Source organism: Hyperolius riggenbachi, chromosome 6 (genome assembly GCF_040937935.1).
Source record: "Hyperolius riggenbachi isolate aHypRig1 chromosome 6, aHypRig1.pri, whole genome shotgun sequence".
Classification (NCBI taxonomy): Eukaryota; Metazoa; Chordata; class Amphibia; order Anura; family Hyperoliidae; genus Hyperolius; species Hyperolius riggenbachi.
The window spans coordinates 247,055,425-247,074,976 of NC_090651.1; the positions used below are offsets into that span (position 1 = coordinate 247,055,425).

The 19,552-nt window shown below is 43.0% G+C and overlaps 1 protein-coding gene across 5 annotated transcripts in view; it reads left to right on the plus strand.

Moving 5' to 3' along the window:
- The window catches only part of GABRD (gamma-aminobutyric acid type A receptor subunit delta), a 101,328-nt gene that overhangs the window by 57,594 nt on the left and 24,182 nt on the right, over window positions 1–19,552 (plus strand). For 2 of the 5 annotated variants that reach the window (XM_068240658.1, XM_068240655.1), the window contains exons 1-3: window positions 2,007–2,078; window positions 8,514–8,629; window positions 11,988–12,055. In XM_068240658.1, coding sequence (XP_068096759.1) covers window positions 2,014–2,078; window positions 8,514–8,629; window positions 11,988–12,055 — 249 coding nt within the window. In that variant the 5' untranslated portion in view covers window positions 2,007–2,013. Of the gene's footprint in view, window positions 1–2,006; window positions 2,079–8,513; window positions 8,630–11,987; window positions 12,056–19,552 lie in introns of those variants that run through there. The other 3 variants (XM_068240659.1, XM_068240657.1, XM_068240656.1) reach the window with 2 other exon arrangements.

Below are 19,552 nucleotides of genomic sequence, written 5' to 3' on the forward strand. Positions count from 1 at the left end.
TATCTCAATGGGGTGGTGCACACCAGAGCGGGAGGCGTTTTGCAGAAACGAAAAATGCCTGGGTGAGGCATTTTTTGGATTGTGTATGCGTTCCTGCCTCAATGTTAAGTATAGGAAAAACGCAAACCGCTCTGAAAAACGGCACTTCAGAGCGGTTTGCCAGGCGGTTTTGTTACAGAAGCTGTTCAGTAACAGCTTTACTGTAACAATATATAAAATCTACTATACTGAAATCCGCAGCAGCAATCCGCAAAACGCTAGCAAAACGCCATAGAAAAATTTTAAAAAGCGTTTAAAAATCTGCTAGCATTTTGCGGATCTGCTAGCGGGTTTTGGTGTGCACCAGCCCTAAAAGACTGGCAGCTGTAATTGCAGGAAACAGGTGGTTCTACAAAGTATTGACTCAGGGGGCCAAATAATTACGCACATCCCACTTTGCAGTTATTTATTTGTAAAAAATGTTTGGAATGATGTATGATTTTCGATCCACTTCTCACATGTACACCACTTTGTATTGGTCTTTCACGTGGCATTCCAATAAAATGGATTCATGTTTGTGGCAGTAATGTGACAAAATGTGGAAAACTTCAAGGGGGCCGAATACTTTTGCAACCCACTGTACATTCCACCCATGTCTGTCTGGGTCAGAGTGTACACTAGCGGCACTGTGGATCTGACAGCCGTAGCCTTGACAACACGGAGGACGCCCACCAGCAGCACATGGGCTAACTCGTGGTCAGCCACCTCATTGTTGGATTAAAAGCAAGAAAACAGTCTACAGCATTCCTGCTAGCCACAATCGGCTAATCTTACGGGTAAGCATATTTTATGCTATTATTTTTGCCATAATACTAATGAGAACTATTAAGCTCCAGTATCTTTTATTTGAGGAATATGGTGGGGAAAGGGAGCTATGTTGCAAGGAGATGAGGAGCAGGGTTAAAGAGACACTGAAGCGAAAAAAAAAAAATATGATATAGTGAATTGGTTGTGTACTATGAATAATTACTAGAAGATTAGCAGCAAAGAAAATATTCTCATATTTTTATTTTCAGGTATATAGTGTTTTTTCTAACATTGCATCATGCTATAATATGTGCAGATTACACAACATTCAGCATTCAAAATGAGTCTTTCAGAGCAGTCTGTGCACTAATGACCTCTCCTCTAGCAGAGGAAAAGAAAACAGTTGAGATAATAAAAGTCAGATAACAGCCCTCTCCACAACTAAACTTATGCTGGATACACACGTTGCGTTTCCGCGTTCGATGCGGCGTTCGATTCGTGTTGATTCGATTATTTCCGAGCATTTCCGAGCGCATTTCGATTATTTTTAGGTCGAATGCCATGTAAAGTATGGCAAATCGACCTAACGATCCATCGACCTGCGAATCGGACATGTTGGAAATAATCGAATCGACGCGATTCGAACGCCGCATCGACGCGGAAACGCAACGTGTGTATCCAGCATTAGTCGGAGAGTTAATAGCTTGTTTGCATAGAGATAACAACTGGAGTTTCTTAACTCTTCCTGTACTGGAAACAATTAGACTGATGTATCTGATCTTAATGGTTTATTTCTTAGCTGTACTACACATACAAATCATAATATCATAATTTTTTTTTTCGCTTCAGTGTCTCTTTAAGGGGGGCCAGGTACAATTTTCACATTGGGGCCCAGACACCACTGATTACGGTATGCACTGTATGTACTGTATGTATTTGATGACAACACTCCTACACATTGGTTGGCTCCTTGGCCGCAGCACAGATCCCAGCTACGTTTCTATGGAGCAGATGAGCCAGAACAGTAGAGGGCACGGATATGATTATTGTTCTGCAATCTGTGGTCTGAATTGTCCATCTACTTGGCACTGCAATACATTGGCACCCAGTGATCAGTACTGGCAGCTAGGTCAGCACAGACCTCTTATTATTACAGGATGTCAGCCCTGTATCATTGCGATGCAATTCTGCTCTAGTCTGTGGCTGTATGTATTTTGAAACTTGGACATGAGGTATTTCACCTGCTCCATTTTCTTTGCTCTCCTGATTATTCAGCCGACAATATACTGCAGGTAATGTAGAGTTACTTGTTATTAATGCTACTGGTGCATGAATTAGATAAACACAATTGGAGCTGTTTTGTATTGCCCATGTTAATTAAGTAATTACCAGCTGCCTAGAATGAGTGGAAGAAAACAAATAGAAAACTTCATTGGTAATTGCATGACATAAATTGACTCTCCATGAGAAGTTGGAAATCACCCCTTTATATAGAATTTCTTGTTTATGTAATGATGGTTAGATGTTGAATACAACCTTGTGCATTACACACCAGTGTAGGCAAGTCTATTTGCTTCAGTAATTAACCTCCCAGTTCAGTTTTCTAGGATTTCTGTGCAAAAAGTGATACAATTAATTTTCATAGACTTTTATTTCCTGTAACTTGCCAGAATGTGTCAAGCAAGGGTCTAGAATACAGTGCAGGAGAGTATTGACGCGTACGCACATCAATACTGTTCACAGCATGTTTTGTATTGACGTGTATATCTATCAATACCACTAGGAAGGTAACTAAGGTTGGACAAGAACATTTATTTCAGTATTTTTAATTTTTAAGTTTTTTTAAGAGAATCTGCTGCATATGGCTTCTACAAAAATTAGATTTTTTTAGCTTAGGCGTGTCACTTAGTTGCAGAACTTGTGTATAAGCTGCTTAATTAATTGATGTCAAATGAATCACATTTAAAGTCCTAGCCTGACTGTACTGGAGGAGGAAGAGATGAGTTACTGAGCTTCTGTGCTTTCATGGATAGCAGTGGGGTAGATCCGTAAGTCCTACCAGTTTGTCAACTGTGTGTGGGCAGAGTGTAGTCACTGTCTCTCCCTGTCAGTGGAGACAATGCAGCTATAGTCTCTCCCTGTCAGTATGCACAGTGCAGTCACAGTCTCTCCCTGTCAGTGTGCACAGTACAGCCACAGTCTCTCCCTTGCAGTGGGTAGAGTGTAGTTACAGGATCTCCCTGTCAGTGGAGACAATGCAGCTATAGTCTCTCCCTGTCAGTATGCACAGTGCAGTCACAGTCTCTCCCTGTCAGTGTGCACAGTACAGCCACAGTCTCTCCCTTGCAGTGGGTAGAGTGTAGTTACAGGATCTTCCTGTCAGTGGGCACAGTGCAATATTAGTAAGGGTTCAAGATGCCGCATCAAAAACCATCCACTTCTGAAAAAATTGACAGGTGTCTTCCCCCTATCCTCATCCTCTTCCATTCTAAGCCCAGCCCCCAATGGTTTGTCTTTAGTGATTCCAGAATCCACCCCTTTTTATCCACACATGGGAGGTGTTTTCCGGTCTAGGCTGTGCCCAATTACTCATGCCTCTTACTGAGACCATGCCCCATTACTCGTCCAAATCTATCATTTTGTGTTGTGGATCATCTGTTTGATACGTTGCTATTTGCAGAGGCCGGACTCTGGCCATTATTTGTCCCAAAGCGTTCATGTTTTTTTGACAAGCATAAAAGGGTAATATTTAACTACCTGCGGACCGACGCAGTTTAAATCTACAGCGGGCGGGTGGCGCTGCGGTTCTGGCCGGACGTAAACTCTACGTCCCATTCAGCACGCGCCCCCGCCTATCCCCGCCGCTCTGCCCCCGCCGCAATGTGCTGCCCTGCCGCCTCTATGACAGCAGAGCACTGTGAGCCGGGCAGGAGCCGTTTTCATTGGCTCCTGGCCCTATCATTCCTGTAAGCCGTTCCCGTTGGCTTACATTAAGTGACAGGGTCAGGAGCCAATGAAAACGGCTCCTGGCCGGCGCACAGCGCTCTGCTGTCATAGCGACGGCAGAGAGAGCAGCAGCGACGTGACCGGCGGGAGCATCGGATTTTAGCGGCGATTCGACGGGAAGGGCGGTTTACTGTACCAGCACCCTCTGGTCCTTAAAGAGAACCTGTACTGAGTAAAAATATTTAAAATACACACATGAGGTAACTTCAAATGAACATTACATAGTTACCTTGCCATCAGTTCCTCTCAGAAGCTCACCATTTTTTTTTGACAATAATCCCTTACAGTTCTGACAATATTTTGTCAGATCTGAAATATATCAGTTGCTGTAGGTAAATAATATCAGTTGCTGTCAGTCATAGCTGAGAGGAAAACTGATGTACCAGGTAATGTCTATGTTTCCCTATGGCTCAAGTGGGTGATGTTACAGTTTAACTGTGTGCTGACCAGAAAGCTGTTATGGGTAATGGCCATTTTCAAAATGGAGGACGGAAAATTCCCTTGATCACAGTGAACAAACAGGACGCGGGACAGGAGAAAGACACTGAGGAGTAGACTACATAGAAGGTAAGTATGACTTGTGTATGCTTATTTTGACTTTTAATGTTCAGTTCAGGTTTTCTTTAAGGGGGCAGAGGGTGCTGGTACTGAAGTGGTTAAAACTAAAATACATTGAAATCAATAATAATAATAATAATATGGTTGACATCATATACATCACAATGGCAGCCTCACCAGGTGTCTGATAGGAAAGTCTTTTATGGCTATAATTACTTATCAGTGAGGGACGCTATAGTCCAACTGGGTCCGACTGGAAATAAACTGTCAGTTGCATATTTGAATATTAATTCTTTCTGGCAGAGAAAGAAGAAAGGGTACACAGAATATTTCTTTGTGTATTTGGCACTGTACATACACAGGTCTATCTCATCATGTCACATGTCACTTAAGGTTCCTATTAAGCAATCTGCTGAGACATTTCACCTTACTAGAGACTCACTAGAAAGAGGAAAAGACATCGAATAGATCTATTTTTTTCCAAAGCTGTTTTTTGTTTTCGATCTCTTCTCAGTCGGTATAGTTGTACACTGCATGCTTTTGAAGGCAATTTCCTTTTCTGTTTTATTCTTGATATATGTATTATTAAGATGTGTATTTATTAGATCTTTGGGTGGGTATAAATCATTTGTTTTGCTGGCTTTTCAACTTAGTTGCAGTGCTGTATTTTATTTGAGATGCAGTATTTATGATATGATAGGTTTGTGAGTGAAAGCTTCAAGCTACCACCTGTGATATATTACTACAGCAGGATGAAAACACTTTGTACAGAACTATTTTTTTCTATACTGTTCTTTAGCTCCACACAGTTATTGCTATATTAAAACTGGTCCTAGTTGTACATAGAACTGGCTTCATGAAGACTCCAAACAATGCTTATTCCTGGACTTGATTGTAGCCTCGGTCATTAATATCATGCTGGTGGTATACAGTGGCTTGCAAAAGTATTCGGCCCTCTTGAAGTTTTCCACATTTTGTCATATTACTGCCACAAACATGAATCCATTTTATTGGAATTCCACATGAAAGACCAATACAAAGTGGTGTACACGTGAGAAGTGGAACGAAAATCATACATGATTCCAAATATTTTTTACAAATAAATCACTGCAAAGTGGGGTGTGTGTAATTATTCAGCCCCCCTGAGTCAATACTTTGTAGAACCACCTTTTGCTGCAATTACAGCTGCCAGTCTTTTAGGATATGTCTCTACCAGCTTTGCACATCTAGAGACTGAAATCCTTGCCCATTCTTCTTTGCAAAACAGCTCCAGCTCAGTCAGATTAGATGGACAGCGTTTGCGAACAGCAGTTTTCAGATCTTGCCACAGATTCTTGATTGGATTTAGATCTGGACTTTGATTGGGCCATTCTAACACATGGATATGTTTTGTTTTAAACCATTCCATTGTTGCCCTGGCTTTATGCTTAGGGTCGTTGCCCTGCTGGAAGGTGAACCTCCGCCCCAGTCTCAAGTCTTTTGCAGACTCCAAGAGGTTTTCTTGCAAGATTGCCCTGTATTTGGCTCCATCCATCTTCCCATCAACTCTGACCAGCTTCCCTGTCCCTGCTGAAGAGAAGCACCCCCAGAGCATGATGCTGCCACCACCATATTAGACAGTGGGGATGGTCTGTTCAGAGTGATGTGAAGTGTTAGTTTTCTGCCACACATAGCGTTTTGCATTTTGACCAAAAAGTTCCATTTTGGTCTTATCTGACCAGAGTACCTTCTTCCACATGTTTGCTGTGTCCCCCACATAGCTAGTGACAAACTGCAAACGGGACTTCTTACGCTTTTCTGTTAACAATGGCTTTCTTCTTGCCACTCTACCATAAAGGCCAACTTTATGCAGTGCATGACTAATAGTTGTCCTATGGACAGATTCCTTCACCTGGGCTGTAGATCTCTGCAGCTCGTCCAGAATCACCATGGGCCTCTTGACTGCATTTTTGATCAGCGCTCTCCTTGTTCGGCCGGTGAGTTTAGGTGGACGGCCTTGTCTTAGTAGGTTTACAGTTGTGCCATACTCCTTCCATTTCTAAATGATCGCTTGAACAGTGCTCTGTGGGATGTTCAAGGCTTTGGAAATCTTTTTGTAGCCTAAGTGCTGGTTCAGACGGACGCTTGCAGAGCGTTTACAGCCAATGTTCGGGGCTTGGTGTTAAACGCTCCCATTTAAGTGAATGGGAGAGTTTGTACCAAGCTTTCAAGCAAGTTTGCATGAACGCGGCGTTCGGGTCCCGATTTTCCCTGGCGTTCAAGGAGCCCCTGGAAGCTACATGTAGCTTCCAGGGGCGGTTAACCGCGAAGGCTAATGTCCCTCTAGGGGAAGAAAAAACGCGACCGCATCCGAACGCAACACGAACGCTGCTGAAAGCCTGCAACCGCGATGCCAACGAACGCGATGCCTCCAAACGTCCGTCTGAACCAGCCCTAAGCCTGCTTTAAATTTCTCAATAACTTTATCCCTGACCTGTCTGGTGTGTTCTTTGGACTTCATGGTGTTGTAGCATCCAATATTCTCTTAGACAACCTCTGAGGCTGTCACAGAGCAGCTGTATTTGTACAGACATTAGATTACACACAGGTGCACTCTATTTAGTCATTAGCACTCATCAGGCAATGTCTATGGGCAACTGACTGCACTCAGACCAAAGGGTGCTGAATAATTACGCACACCCCACTTTGCAGTTTTTTATTTGTAAAAAAATGTTTGGAATCATGTATGATTTTTGTTCCACTTCTTACGTGTACACCACTGTGTATTGGTCTTTCACGTGGAATTCCAGTAAAATTGATTCACGTTTGTGTCAGTAATATGACAAATTGTGGGAAAACTTGCTACCGCTAGATGCCGCTGTTGCTGGATAAAATCCAAGTCCGACACTTTGATCCTCTACAGCACCATAATAATGAAATTACTGTCACTGACCTCGCCACTGATGCCAGCTCACGCATACGTGTTATGAGGACATCGGTGAGTTGCATGCCGGGATAGCCAAATGACGACTCTCCCTGCTGCCGCTAAACTCCCGGCGGTGTTAAATACAATTCCCCCTCTGAGTCATAGCAACTCTGAGGGAGGTGTAATACGGGGTCTGGCAATCGCTGGAGCCCCAAATTACTCTTAGGTGCCCCATGCTTTGAGGGTCACATCCTGCTTCCCGGGTCACATCCTTGCTCAAATGCTAGGAAGTACAGACCTTCCAGATCACACACGTTCCTGTCTCCCCAGCACACTTGGGGGGGTTGCATAGGTGATCGGAGAAAAGGATTGGAAAGGGTTAAGGCAAATTAAAGTTTAAACTAAACATCAATCCGCATTGTAAATGGCAATTCACGAAAGAACCTGTCTTTATTAAGGATTTGTGGTAAGTTTTCACAGTAAGGCCCATATGCAATTCACTTTTTCTCATGAGTTTTCTCCTAGGTAATATTTTCACAACTTGTCATAAAATGCCTTTTAAGCCACCAGTAAGAAAGAAAATACTCAAAATAAATTTGATAGTACTTTTTCACCAACTTTACAATACTTTTTCAATTGTAAAATGCTGAAAAGTTAGTTTAAAGAGAAGATGAAAGTTATCTCCTAGGTGATAACTCAGATGAAAAAGTTAATTGCATATGGGCCTAAGAGTGTTATCTCATCAATCCAGTCCTTAAAGGATACCTGTGCCGAGCGGTTATAGAAAAATAGACGCCATGCCATTTTTCTGCAAATTCCCTGTTACGTTACCTTGGTTGGCGTGGTTGACCCCATTTGACCCGGACATACTACCCTGCACATGCACAGTGTGTCAGGTCGGCAGCCTTGTGACCGCGCTCCCCGCTTGTCTCCTTCTATGTGTGGTCACAAGGCTGTACTGTGTACTGTGTCTTGCCCAATGACTCCTTACTGAATAGGTGCTGGCTTACTGAATAGGAAGAGACAAGATTCAAACCCAGGTCTCCTATGTCAGAGACAGTATTTAATGCTTCTCTTCTTTTGCTACCACTTTAACTCATAATACTGTCCTTGACTTGTAATATCTATACAGTCTGTTCTTGTATTGTATTGTCTGTGCCAAGTCAAATTCCTGTAAGTGCAAACTTATTTGATCACATAAAATTGCTTCTATTTCTAATCAGTCCATATTTTGTACATATATTTTCTTTCGCTTCAGCATTAGTACTGAAGACATTGGAGACTACATTGGTTCTAATATAGAGATATCATGGGTGCCAAATTTGGATGGACTAATGAGAGGATATGCAAGAAAGTTCAGACCTGGAATTGGAGGTACAGTAATGTACTATGTATTTCTTAGAATTATATAAATATGTACTGATAAGCAAGTATATAACTATAGCCATATTAGAGCATAGGAATGCTGCAGCACACCACAGTCCAGGAAGTCCTGCTGTTCATGGCTACTTATTCATGTTTCATTGAACAGTATTTAAAGAGGAACTGTTGTGAAAATAAGATAAGGAATAAAAATGCTTATTGTGTACAATATTCATTTATATATTATTTAGTCTGTGTCCGCCCAGGGTAAAATCTTTCCTCTGTTTTACATTCTGAAATTTATCACTGGTAGTGACTTCTTTAGTTTTGCCTGGTGATCTGTACGGAATGTGCGTTACTGAGAGTTCTGTGCACAGAGGGAGATATTGCTTGCTTGGCAGTTGGAAAAAGCAGTTATTTCCCTCAATACAACAAGGTTTACAGACAGCAAACTGTCAGGGCCTTGGTCATGACATCACTGCGGGAGGGGTTTCACCACAATATCAGCCATACAGACCCTCACCTGATGATCTATTCAAGAAAAGGTAAAGATTTCACGTGGGAAAGGAGGTATCAGCTACTGATACTGGTTATAGTTCCTCTTTAAAACAAACAAAAGCTCTACAGAAGAGTTCTGAAAGCAAAGTACTATACTTCCATCTTTGGCTGCGTAGGGACTCGTATAGCGGCCATGCAGAATTCATATGTTAATTTTTTTCCCTTTTTTGTAAATGATAGTATAGAGAAGTTGAATGGAATTTTTTGGAATCCGATAAATTGATCAATTTGAAAAGTTTGATCGCCTTTTCGCAAAAAAGTAAAGAGTACTTATTTCAAAAAAATTTATTTAATTTAAAATATCTAAAAAGTAAAAATTGCATAGTGTATGGAAATCTTAAGTCTTCACCAGAGTCCCTCTCATAGCATGACAGCTCTGCACTCTAAGTGGTTGCTGAAGCTCTGTGCTGCTAAGGATTTTTGCATTGCAGCCTGTGGGGTCACCCCACCAACAACTTACAGGAACATGTCAATGCACCATGAGAAAGCAGAGTGCCTGAAACTAGCAGGGTTGAGGCAGGCAACAGACAGATGAGGTTGGAGAATGTCAGTGGAGGTTGAGAAGGGCAGCAAACAAATTGTTAGATCATTTAGGTAGCAGATATGGGGGCAGGCAGGTGGCATAAAACTGCAAAGCCGGGATGAGTCTATTCAGAACCAGGAGCAAGTCAGTAATAGGCAGGCTGGATCGGAAACAGGTGCTGAGAGAAATCATGTGATTGGTAGGGAACCAAACATCATAAACAGAACTTACATTAACCTCCTTAGCGTTATGCCCGACAGTGTCGGGCATGCCGCTCTCTGTCCTCAGGAGTGCCCCAGGATTAATTAATTTGCTGTAATGGCTGCAAAACCTTTAGCTAGCACTAGGCTGGATAGTACAAGTGTCCGGCACCCCCCTGATCCCCTGATCCAGCCAGTTTATACATTACCCAGCCTGGATCCAGCGATCGCGCAGCCTCCCCGCACAGCTCTGGTCTCTCTATGGGGAGGATCGGGTTTGCGCATGACGTCATGACGCCATGTGCGATCCTCCCCATAGAGAAGACCGGAGCTGTGCGATCACTGGATCCAGACTTGGTAATGTATAAACTGTCTGGATCGGGGGATCGCAGGGGATCGGGGGGTACCGGACACTTGTACTAGCTAGCCTAGTGATAGCTAAAGGTTTTGCAGCCATTACAGCAAATTAATTAATCCTGGGGCACTCCTGAGGACAGAGAGCGGTATGCCCGACACAGTGTCGGGCATACAACTAAGGAGGTTAAGGCCTTGTTATAGGGAGGCAAGCTGAGTGCAAGGTATGTTCATAATCCAGAGCAATCACCATTGGATGCAGCCTGGCAGGAGGATCAGTGCTAACATGACTTTATTTGCGTTCCTTGATGATAGTCATAAGACCATGACAGGCATGTGATGCCTGATTACCTGCCTGCAACTGGTACACTCAAGGTAACTGGTGGTATCGCAACTGGTATAAAGTTTTGGGGTGGTGGTGTGATTTTGCTGTGGGGTCCCATAACACCATGCTATGCTTGTGTTCTGCTGTTGATCGCTAGAAAATGTCCACTTCCCTATCTGCGGTGATTCAAGTGTGGTTTTACAGGTAGAAATGAATACATAAAAGCATAACCCGCCCACAAAGATTTGGAAAGTGCACAGCTCCGGAGGGGGTAGGTCTGAAATTTGGCACCAGCAGTGTATTCATCTGTGCTCTGTCTTTTGCAGAGATGGCTTTCATGTTTGTTATTCTATTTGCAGTGAAAACCTCTCTCCTAGCCCTTAACCTCACTGTCGGCATTAAACCCAGACATTAAAACAGACAGATTAGGTTGGAGAATGGTGGAGGTTGAGAAGGGCAGCAAGCAAACCTAGTTAGGAAACAAATTGTTGGATCAGTTAGATAGCAGATATGGGGCAGGCAGGTGGCATAAAACTTTCATCAATGTGGCATAAGACTGCAGAGTCGGGATGAGTCTATTCAGAACCAGGAGCATCCACTGGTGACTGCTCTGGATTGTGAACATACCTTGCACTCAACTTGCCTCCCGATAACAAGGCCTTACTGTGAGTTCTGTTTATGATGTTTGGTTCCCTACCAATCGTATTGGGTTATCACTTAACCCTATAACAACCCCCCTCTCCAACATTAAACCAATTCTTGATGCTTAAACCTAACTTTCCTCCCAACATTGACCCCTCCCTGATATCTAATCCCAGCCTCTTCCCTGACAACAATCCTTTCTTGACCCCTAATCCTAACATTTCCCCTCTTTCCTGGCATAAACCCCTTCCACATAGAGCACATTCTCTTGTTTCTACCTTTCCTGGCCAAATCCCTTACCTTTCATCTAATTCCTACATACTAGCCCTAGGCAATACATCCAACCTCCCTCTACCCTTTACTCTAACATTGACCCTCCTAAACTGACCCATAGCTGCTAACCCTAACCAACACTCTCCTTCCCTCCTGTTTAACCTGATACAAAACACCACCATCAAGAGGTTTACATGATAATAGCTCTTACTTTAGGTCTTATTACCAGTTAACCGGTGCCTCCCGTGAAAACCCCTCCAGTGAAAACCTAATAGCCAGTGCCTCAGCTATTGGACAGCCCAAAAGAAGTAAGCACACCCCAGGGGCAAACTCACTTTCAATTTCAAACTGTAACCTAAGAGCGCCAGCATCAGCTATGAAGTAGCCAGATAGACTGTACCTCTTATCAAGTGTGTTCATCTGGAGGTAGGAGTTGCATCACAGTTTAGTGATAGCACTATTATGCATTTATCTTTTTTTTCATTGTGTTTTCAGGCCCTCCTGTGACGGTGGCGGTAGACATTGAAGTCACAAGCATTGACCATATTTCTGAAGTAAACATGGTAATGTAACTAAAGCTTGTGTGCAATGGTAGAATTAAGCTGTTAGCAAAGAGTCAGTCCTAGGTGAAGAATGTTGTAGTAGAGATGATATCTCCCACCATTGGCTATCTCAGTTTTTATGAAATAAAATCTTAATGCATTAGGTACAAGAAAATTGCCCCCCATTTACCGGTAATTGGTCATTGGCTTGGAGTTTTGGCTACGCATTTTTATCTTTATGTGATGCTGTTTTCAGAGTTGATTTTATTATTTCACCATAACAAAAACCCCAAACAGATGCCCAAACCCTAGGATCCTCCCTTCTTGATGCATTGCCACCTAGGCATGTGTCTTTATTACATGACCTGGCAATGGGAGTCCTACTGTGCATACTGTCTCCACTTCATATTGCTCAGAGCTGAGCTTGCAGGGCAATGTTTTCCACACTAATACTGAAGTGGTTACAAGTTGCATACAGTTTTCCTTTTAAAAGCTGTATTCGCTCTCATCCTTGTGGTTTTAGGAGGAGGAGGCGGCATCTAAAAAAGTTGTACAGTAGCAACCAATAAATAACAAAAAAGATAGGCTTACCTTCAAGTAAGGACAAAGGCCTATATTAGTAATATACCGTAGGTGTTTGTCCTTACTTGGAGGTACGCCTTTCTTTTTCATTATTTATTGATTGCTACTATACAACTTTTGGGGGTCTCCACCTACACCCTACTCCACTAGTCCAACAGGCGCATGTTTCACTGGGGGGCAGTTTTAATTTTTAAGACATATTTATTTTCTTCTTTCTGTAAGAATTTTTTTGAGTGAGGATGAACTTTCCTCACTGGCTATTACACTGTGGTTGTGAGTGTTGCAACCCACGTTTGTATTACTCTGCAGACTTACTATAGTACGGTATGTTAAAGAGACTCCGTAACAAAAATTGCATCCTGTTTTTTATCATCCTACAAGTTCCAAAAGCTATTCTAATGTGTTCTGGCTTACTGCAGCACGTTCTACTATCACCATCTCTGTAATAAATCAACTTATCTCTCTCTTGTCAGACTTGTCGGCCTGTGTCTGGAAGGCTGCCAAGTTCTTCAGTGTTGTGGTTCTGTGATGCATCTCCCCCCTCCAGGCCCCTCTCTGCACACTGCCTGTGTATTATTTAGATTAGGGCAGCTTCTCTCTTCTCTCTTATCTTTTACAAGCTGGATAAATCCTCCTCTGAGCTGGCTGGGCTTTCATATACTGAGGAATTACATACAGGCAGAGCTGTCTGCACTGCAGGAAGAAACAGCCTGACACTTCAGTGGAAGATAGCGGCAGGGGGAAAGAAACACACAAATGATCTCTTGAGATTCAAAAGGAAGGGTGTATACAGCCTGCTTGTGTATGAATGTATTTTCTATGTGTGGACATACTATACATCAACCTACTTCCTGTTTTGGTGGCCATTTTGTTTGTTTATAAACAAACTTTTTAAAACTGTTTTAACCACTTTTAATGCGGCGAGGAGCGGCGAAATTGTGTCAGAGGGTAATAGGAGATGTCCCCTAACGCACTGGTATGTTTACTTTTGTGCGATTTTAACAATACAGATTCTCTTTAAAGGATGCATAAGGCACATTTAAAAAAATCAGATTTACTTACCTGGGGCTTCCTCCAGCCCCTAGAAGCCTAATGCTACATACACACTTGAAAGATAAATGAAAGATATCAGACCAATTTTACCTCCTTCCATGTAGTATGAGAGCCTCTACACAGTCTATTCTATTGTGCTGAACTCCATATCATACAGAAATCTTTGCAGGATGCTGCACACAAAGATGCTGTACACATTCAAAATGTCATTATCTGCAAAAGATCTGTTCCTGCAAAAGATCCATTCCTGCAAAATGCATTCATAGTCTATGATATCTGCAGATACTCATACACACCTTGTTTCACAGACATTCATCTGCAGATCATCTGCAGATTAGATCCACCAGGATGGATTTTCAGATCTGCAGATTATTGTCAGATATGCAGAGGAAGTCTGTTAAACAAGGTGTGTGGCCTAGTGCACACCAGAGCGGTTCTGCTGCGGTTTGCGATCCTCTTGCGGGTGCGGATCCGCTAGGTAATGTATTTCAATGGGCTGGTGCACACCAGAGCGGGAGGCATTTTGCAGAAACGCATACTCCCGGGCTGCTGCAGATTATGGATTGCGGATGCGTTTCTGCCTCAATGTTAAGTATAGGAAAAATGCAAACCGCTCTGAAAAACGGCACTTCAGAGCGGTTTGCCAGGCGGTTTTTGTTACAGTAGCTGTTCAGTAACAGCTTTACTGTAACAATACATGAAATCTACTACACCAAAAACGCTTCACAAAACCGCAAAATGCTAGCTGAAACGCTACAGAAAAAGAAGAAAAAGCGTTTCAAAATCTGCTAGCATTTTGCGGATCTGCTAGCGGTTTTTGGTGTGCACCAGGCCTGTATGAGGATCTGCAGATATCATAGACTATGAATGCATTTTGCAAGAATGGATCTTTTGCAGAAACAGATCTTTTGCAGATAATCATCTTTTGAATGTGTACAGCATCTTTGGCCTAGTGCACACCGGAGCGTTTCCGCTGCGGTTTGCGATCTGCTTGCGGGTGCGGATCCGCTAGGGTAATGTATTTCAATGGGCTGGTGCACACCAGCGCGGGAGGCGTTTTGCAGAAACGCATACTCCCGGGCTGCTGCAGATTTTGGATTGCGGATGCGTTTCTGCCTCAATGTTAAGTATAGGAAAACCGCAAACCGCTCTGAAAAACGGCACTTCAGAGCGGTTTGCCAGGCGTTTTTTGTTACAGTAGCTGTTCAGTAACAGCTTTACTGTAACAATACATGAAATCTCAAACACAGCGTTACACAGCGCTCAGATGAATATACCCGCAATTACCAATATGGTTCAACGATGTATTTAAATAATCAATATGATTTATATATACAGTACATAACTAAAAGGGTTCCTATGTTATAGACAGTCCTACGGGTACGCTTCTGAAACAAGGCTTGAGTTAGTCCTTTCTTATCAATAGTATTTCTCCTCCAGAAGCGCTCCACCATAGACAACAATGCTGTCACCACCACCAGGAACACCCTAAAGTATCCTCACTCACCAAATAAGGTGGGCCAGCAATGACATTGGCCTTATCTCGCCTCTGGGGTATTTGATAGGCTCCCCACACCCTGTGGCAGTCAGATGCTATCCAGATATCACCTCTCCTTTCTTCCTGAATGTGACCTCAATGCAAACAAATGCTATCATTGCGCAGGCATCTTGGCTTAAAAGGGTATTTATTAAAAAAGGTTCCACTCACATGTTACAGGTAGTTGGTAAGCCTGTGGAGTGTTAGGAACGGGCTCTACCCCGTGCGGCCTCCCGGGCTGGCCGCCGTGTGCTGGTATCCCAGGGCTTGCTCGCTCCACCACGCCACCGCGTCCCACTACACTGTCCGTGTTACTTCCGCATGTGGCTCCTCCCTATCGATTTCGTCATGAAGATGACTCATTCAGGGGATGGAGCCACCATGCGGAGATTGCTGTAATAAGGCGTCTTGCTACGCCCCTTTGTGACGTCGCAACCCCACCTCCCAATAGGCTCCGTCCGCTTCCCGGCCAGTGCGCATGCCGTCATTACGCTGCACGCCTCCCTCTACTTGAAAATCACTTCCTTGCGTGTCAGTGTGCGTTCCGGAGCCCGGGAGGCTTTTGTACACATAAAAAACTTTATTTAAAACTTTATTACAAATTCTATTCATATTAAAAAACCTTCTATAAGGATCAGTATTGGATTCACTCCCCCTAACATGTTTGCTAATTTTAAACATCCTCTTACATCATGTTATACCAACTAAACTACGTGACCCCATATTACTTCTCTACAATTCACCGTATTCCAGGATGGAGAACCCCGGGTGGCGAGGAGTCTGGGGAACGGAAAGTGGTGGAGTTTCATACACCACCAAAAGAGAGAAAAAGAGAGGCAGAAGGGGATCCAGGGGAGGGAGGAGAATTCAAAAGAAGAAGGTATTAGGAGGAGAAGGAATATACAATTTGAGTGGAGTAGAATTGGAGGACTGAGAGATCCGTCTGTTGGATAAGGGCCTCAAATATGCCCCAAGGAGTGGACTGAATAAATTTAAAACTTACATTGATCTGCAAAAGTTCACACGAAAACTTAACATCAAAAAATATTTTGCACAAAGAGAAGGCCCCAACAACAGAGCCAATAAAGTGGACCCATACCGCCACTCAGGATTGAGGAATCCATCAACATTTAACCCCCAGACAGGGAGTAAGTCCATTGAGGTTTTTAAAAAAATGGTGGAGAATGAAATTAGGAAAATCCCTGAGAATGGACATAGTGATGAGAGGAAAATAGCTAAGGAGATGTTGGACAAGAAAGAACTAGTAGTCCGCCCAGCTGATAAAGGAGGGGGAGTAGTAGTTTTGAGTAAAGAACAATATGCAAAGGAACTTGACAGGCTGATTTGTGATCCAGAAACATATGTAAAACTGAGGGGGGATCCCACAAACATGTATATGAAGGAGCTGAGAGGGTTGCTCAAACAGGGATTGGATGAGGGAATCCTGAATGATCAGGAGTTTTCATATTTGATCCCATCTGCACCCAGGGTACCGATAGTGTACCAGGTCCCAAAAGTACACAAGGACAAAATCAACCCACCGGGAAGGCCCATCATCAGTGGGTTGGGATCTATTACCCACAAGTTAGGCAAGTTTCTAAATGGGTACCTTCAGCCATTAGTGGATAAATTGCCCTATGTCATTAAAGATACAAAACACATGTTGAACCAAATTGAGGAGATGGGGGTTGGACAGGACACAGTACTGGTGACTGCCGATGTCTCATCATTATACACAAATATTCCTCACCATCTGGCCCTTGAAGCGGTTGAACACTATCTTACACTGGATGATGAAATGCAGCAGAAACAAAGAATTTTTCTTTTGGAATTATTAAATTTTGCACTTAAAAGGAACTATTTTTGGCACCAAGGAGATTATTTTTTGCAAAAGCGAGGTTGTGCCATGGGGGCGGGGTATGCTCCATGTTTGGCCAACCTCTTTATGTCTAGATGGGAGGAGGGTATTTTGGAGGTAGAAGCACAGAGTGGGATACCACTGAGTCACTGGTCTAGATATATAGACGACCTGTTCTGGCTATGGAATGGGTCGGTAGAGCACTTGCAAGAGTTTATTTCACAATTGAATAATAATGATTGGAATATTGAACTCAATGTGGAGTTCAGTAGAAGCACCATAAATTTTTGGGATTTAAACATAAGGAAGGAGGGCACTAGATTGTTGACGAAAAGTCACTTTAAAGACACAGATAGAAATGGTTTCATCCCAGTAGATAGTAATCATCACCCTAGGTGGATAGGGGGGATACCGAGGGGCTAGATGGTGAGGATGAGAAGGAATTGCACTCACACATGGGAATATGTGGAGCAATCTCAGGTTCTGATAGATAGATTTGTTGAGAAAGGTTATGATGAGGAGAGTTTGCAAAAAACCATGATTGACGTGGGAAAAAGGGACAGGAGAGATCTATTACAGGGTAAAAGGGATCAAGGAGGATCACAACAAAAATATCAAACTGCATTTATCACAGATTTTAGTACTAAACATAAGAATTTGGAGAGGATTATCTCGAGACATTGGGGTATTTTGTTGGAAGATGTGACTTTGAAAAAACTGCTGCCTGATAAACCTAAAATGATATATAGGAAAGCCAATAATTTAAAAAATATACTGGCTCCTAGCTGTGTAAATCCACCAAAAGCACCTCAGTTGATGCCTTGGCAGAGGAAAGGATTTTTCCCATGTGGGGGGTGCTTCTCGTGTAGAGGGGCCAAGGGAGTGAGAACAGATTGTTTCGTATCATTTCAGAATGGGAGATCCTTCAAGGTAGAACAAAACATCACATGTCACAGCAAAGGGGTAGTATATTTGCTTTGGTGTGGGTGTGGGAAGCAATATATAGGTCGGACCAATAGGGAATTAACAGAGCGAATAGCTGAACATGTAAGGAACATAAGAAAGGGGGTGAGGGGGCATAGTGTATCCGAGCACTTTAGAAAAGAGCATGACCGAGACCCAAGTGGGCTGAATTTTTGTGCAATTGAGAAGATAAGCATACCATGGCGAGGGGGAAACAAGATTAGATTAATTTCAAGAAAGGAGACTGAGTGGATCTTCTTGATGGAAACCATGCAACCAAAGGGATTTAATGTGGAAATAGATCTCAACTGTTTTATTGATGACAGCTAAGAGAGGGAAGGAATTTTGCATGTGTGAAATAAAATAATATTATGGCAGTATGGGGTTAGGCCACTAGAGGGAGATAATATGAATATGAATATGTAAATGAATGTTCTGATTATAATCTCGTCCTTATGAAGATGTAAAATATGTATATGGAAAGAATGTGGAAATAGAGATCATGGAGATAATTTATATGGAAATAATGTGGGGATAGACAAATTAGAAAGAATGTGTTTATAAAGTAGAGGATTGGGTCTGGTGATATAAATGAAATATGATGTTATGTTGAATACGCTGCTTCTAATGTAAAAGCTTGTGGAGCGGAGGATGCTCCACAAATAATTTGAATGAAAATACGGTGAATTGTAGAGAAGTAATATGGGGTCACGTAGTTTAGTTGGTATAACATGATGTAAGAGGATGTTTAAAATTAGCAAACATGTTAGGGGGAGTGAATCCAATACTGATCCTTATAGAAGGTTTTTTAATATGAATAGAATTTGTAATAAAGTTTTAAATAAAGTTTTTTATGTGTACAAAAGCCTCCCGGGCTCCGGAACGCACACTGACACGCAAGGAAGTGATTTTCAAGTAGAGGGAGGCGTGCAGCGTAATGACGGCATGCGCACTGGGCGGGAAGCGGACGGAGCCTATTGGGAGGCGGGGGTGCGACGTCACAAAGGGGCGTAGCAAGACGCCTTATTACAGCAATCTCCGCATGGTGGCTCCATCCCCTGAATGAGTCATCTTCATGACGAAATCGATAGGGAGGAGCCACATGCGGAAGTAACACGGACAGTGTAGTGGGACGCGGTGGCGTGGTGGAGCGAGCAAGCCCTGGGATACCAGCACACGGCGGCCAGCCCGGGAGGCCGCACGGGGTGGAGCCCGTTCCTAACACTCCACAGGCTTACCAACTACCTGTAACATGTGAGTGGAACCTTTTTTAATAAATACCCTTTTAAGCCAAGATGCCTGCGCAATGATAGCATTTGTTTGCATTGAGGTCACATTCAGGAAGAAAGGAGAGGTGATATCTGGATAGCATCTGACTGCCACAGGGTGTGGGGAGCCTATCAAATACCCCAGAGGCGAGATAAGGCCAATGTCATTGCTGGCCCACCTTATTTGGTGAGTGAGGATCCTTTAGGGTGTTCCTGGTGGTGGTGACAGCATTGCTGTCTATGGTGGAGCGCTTCTG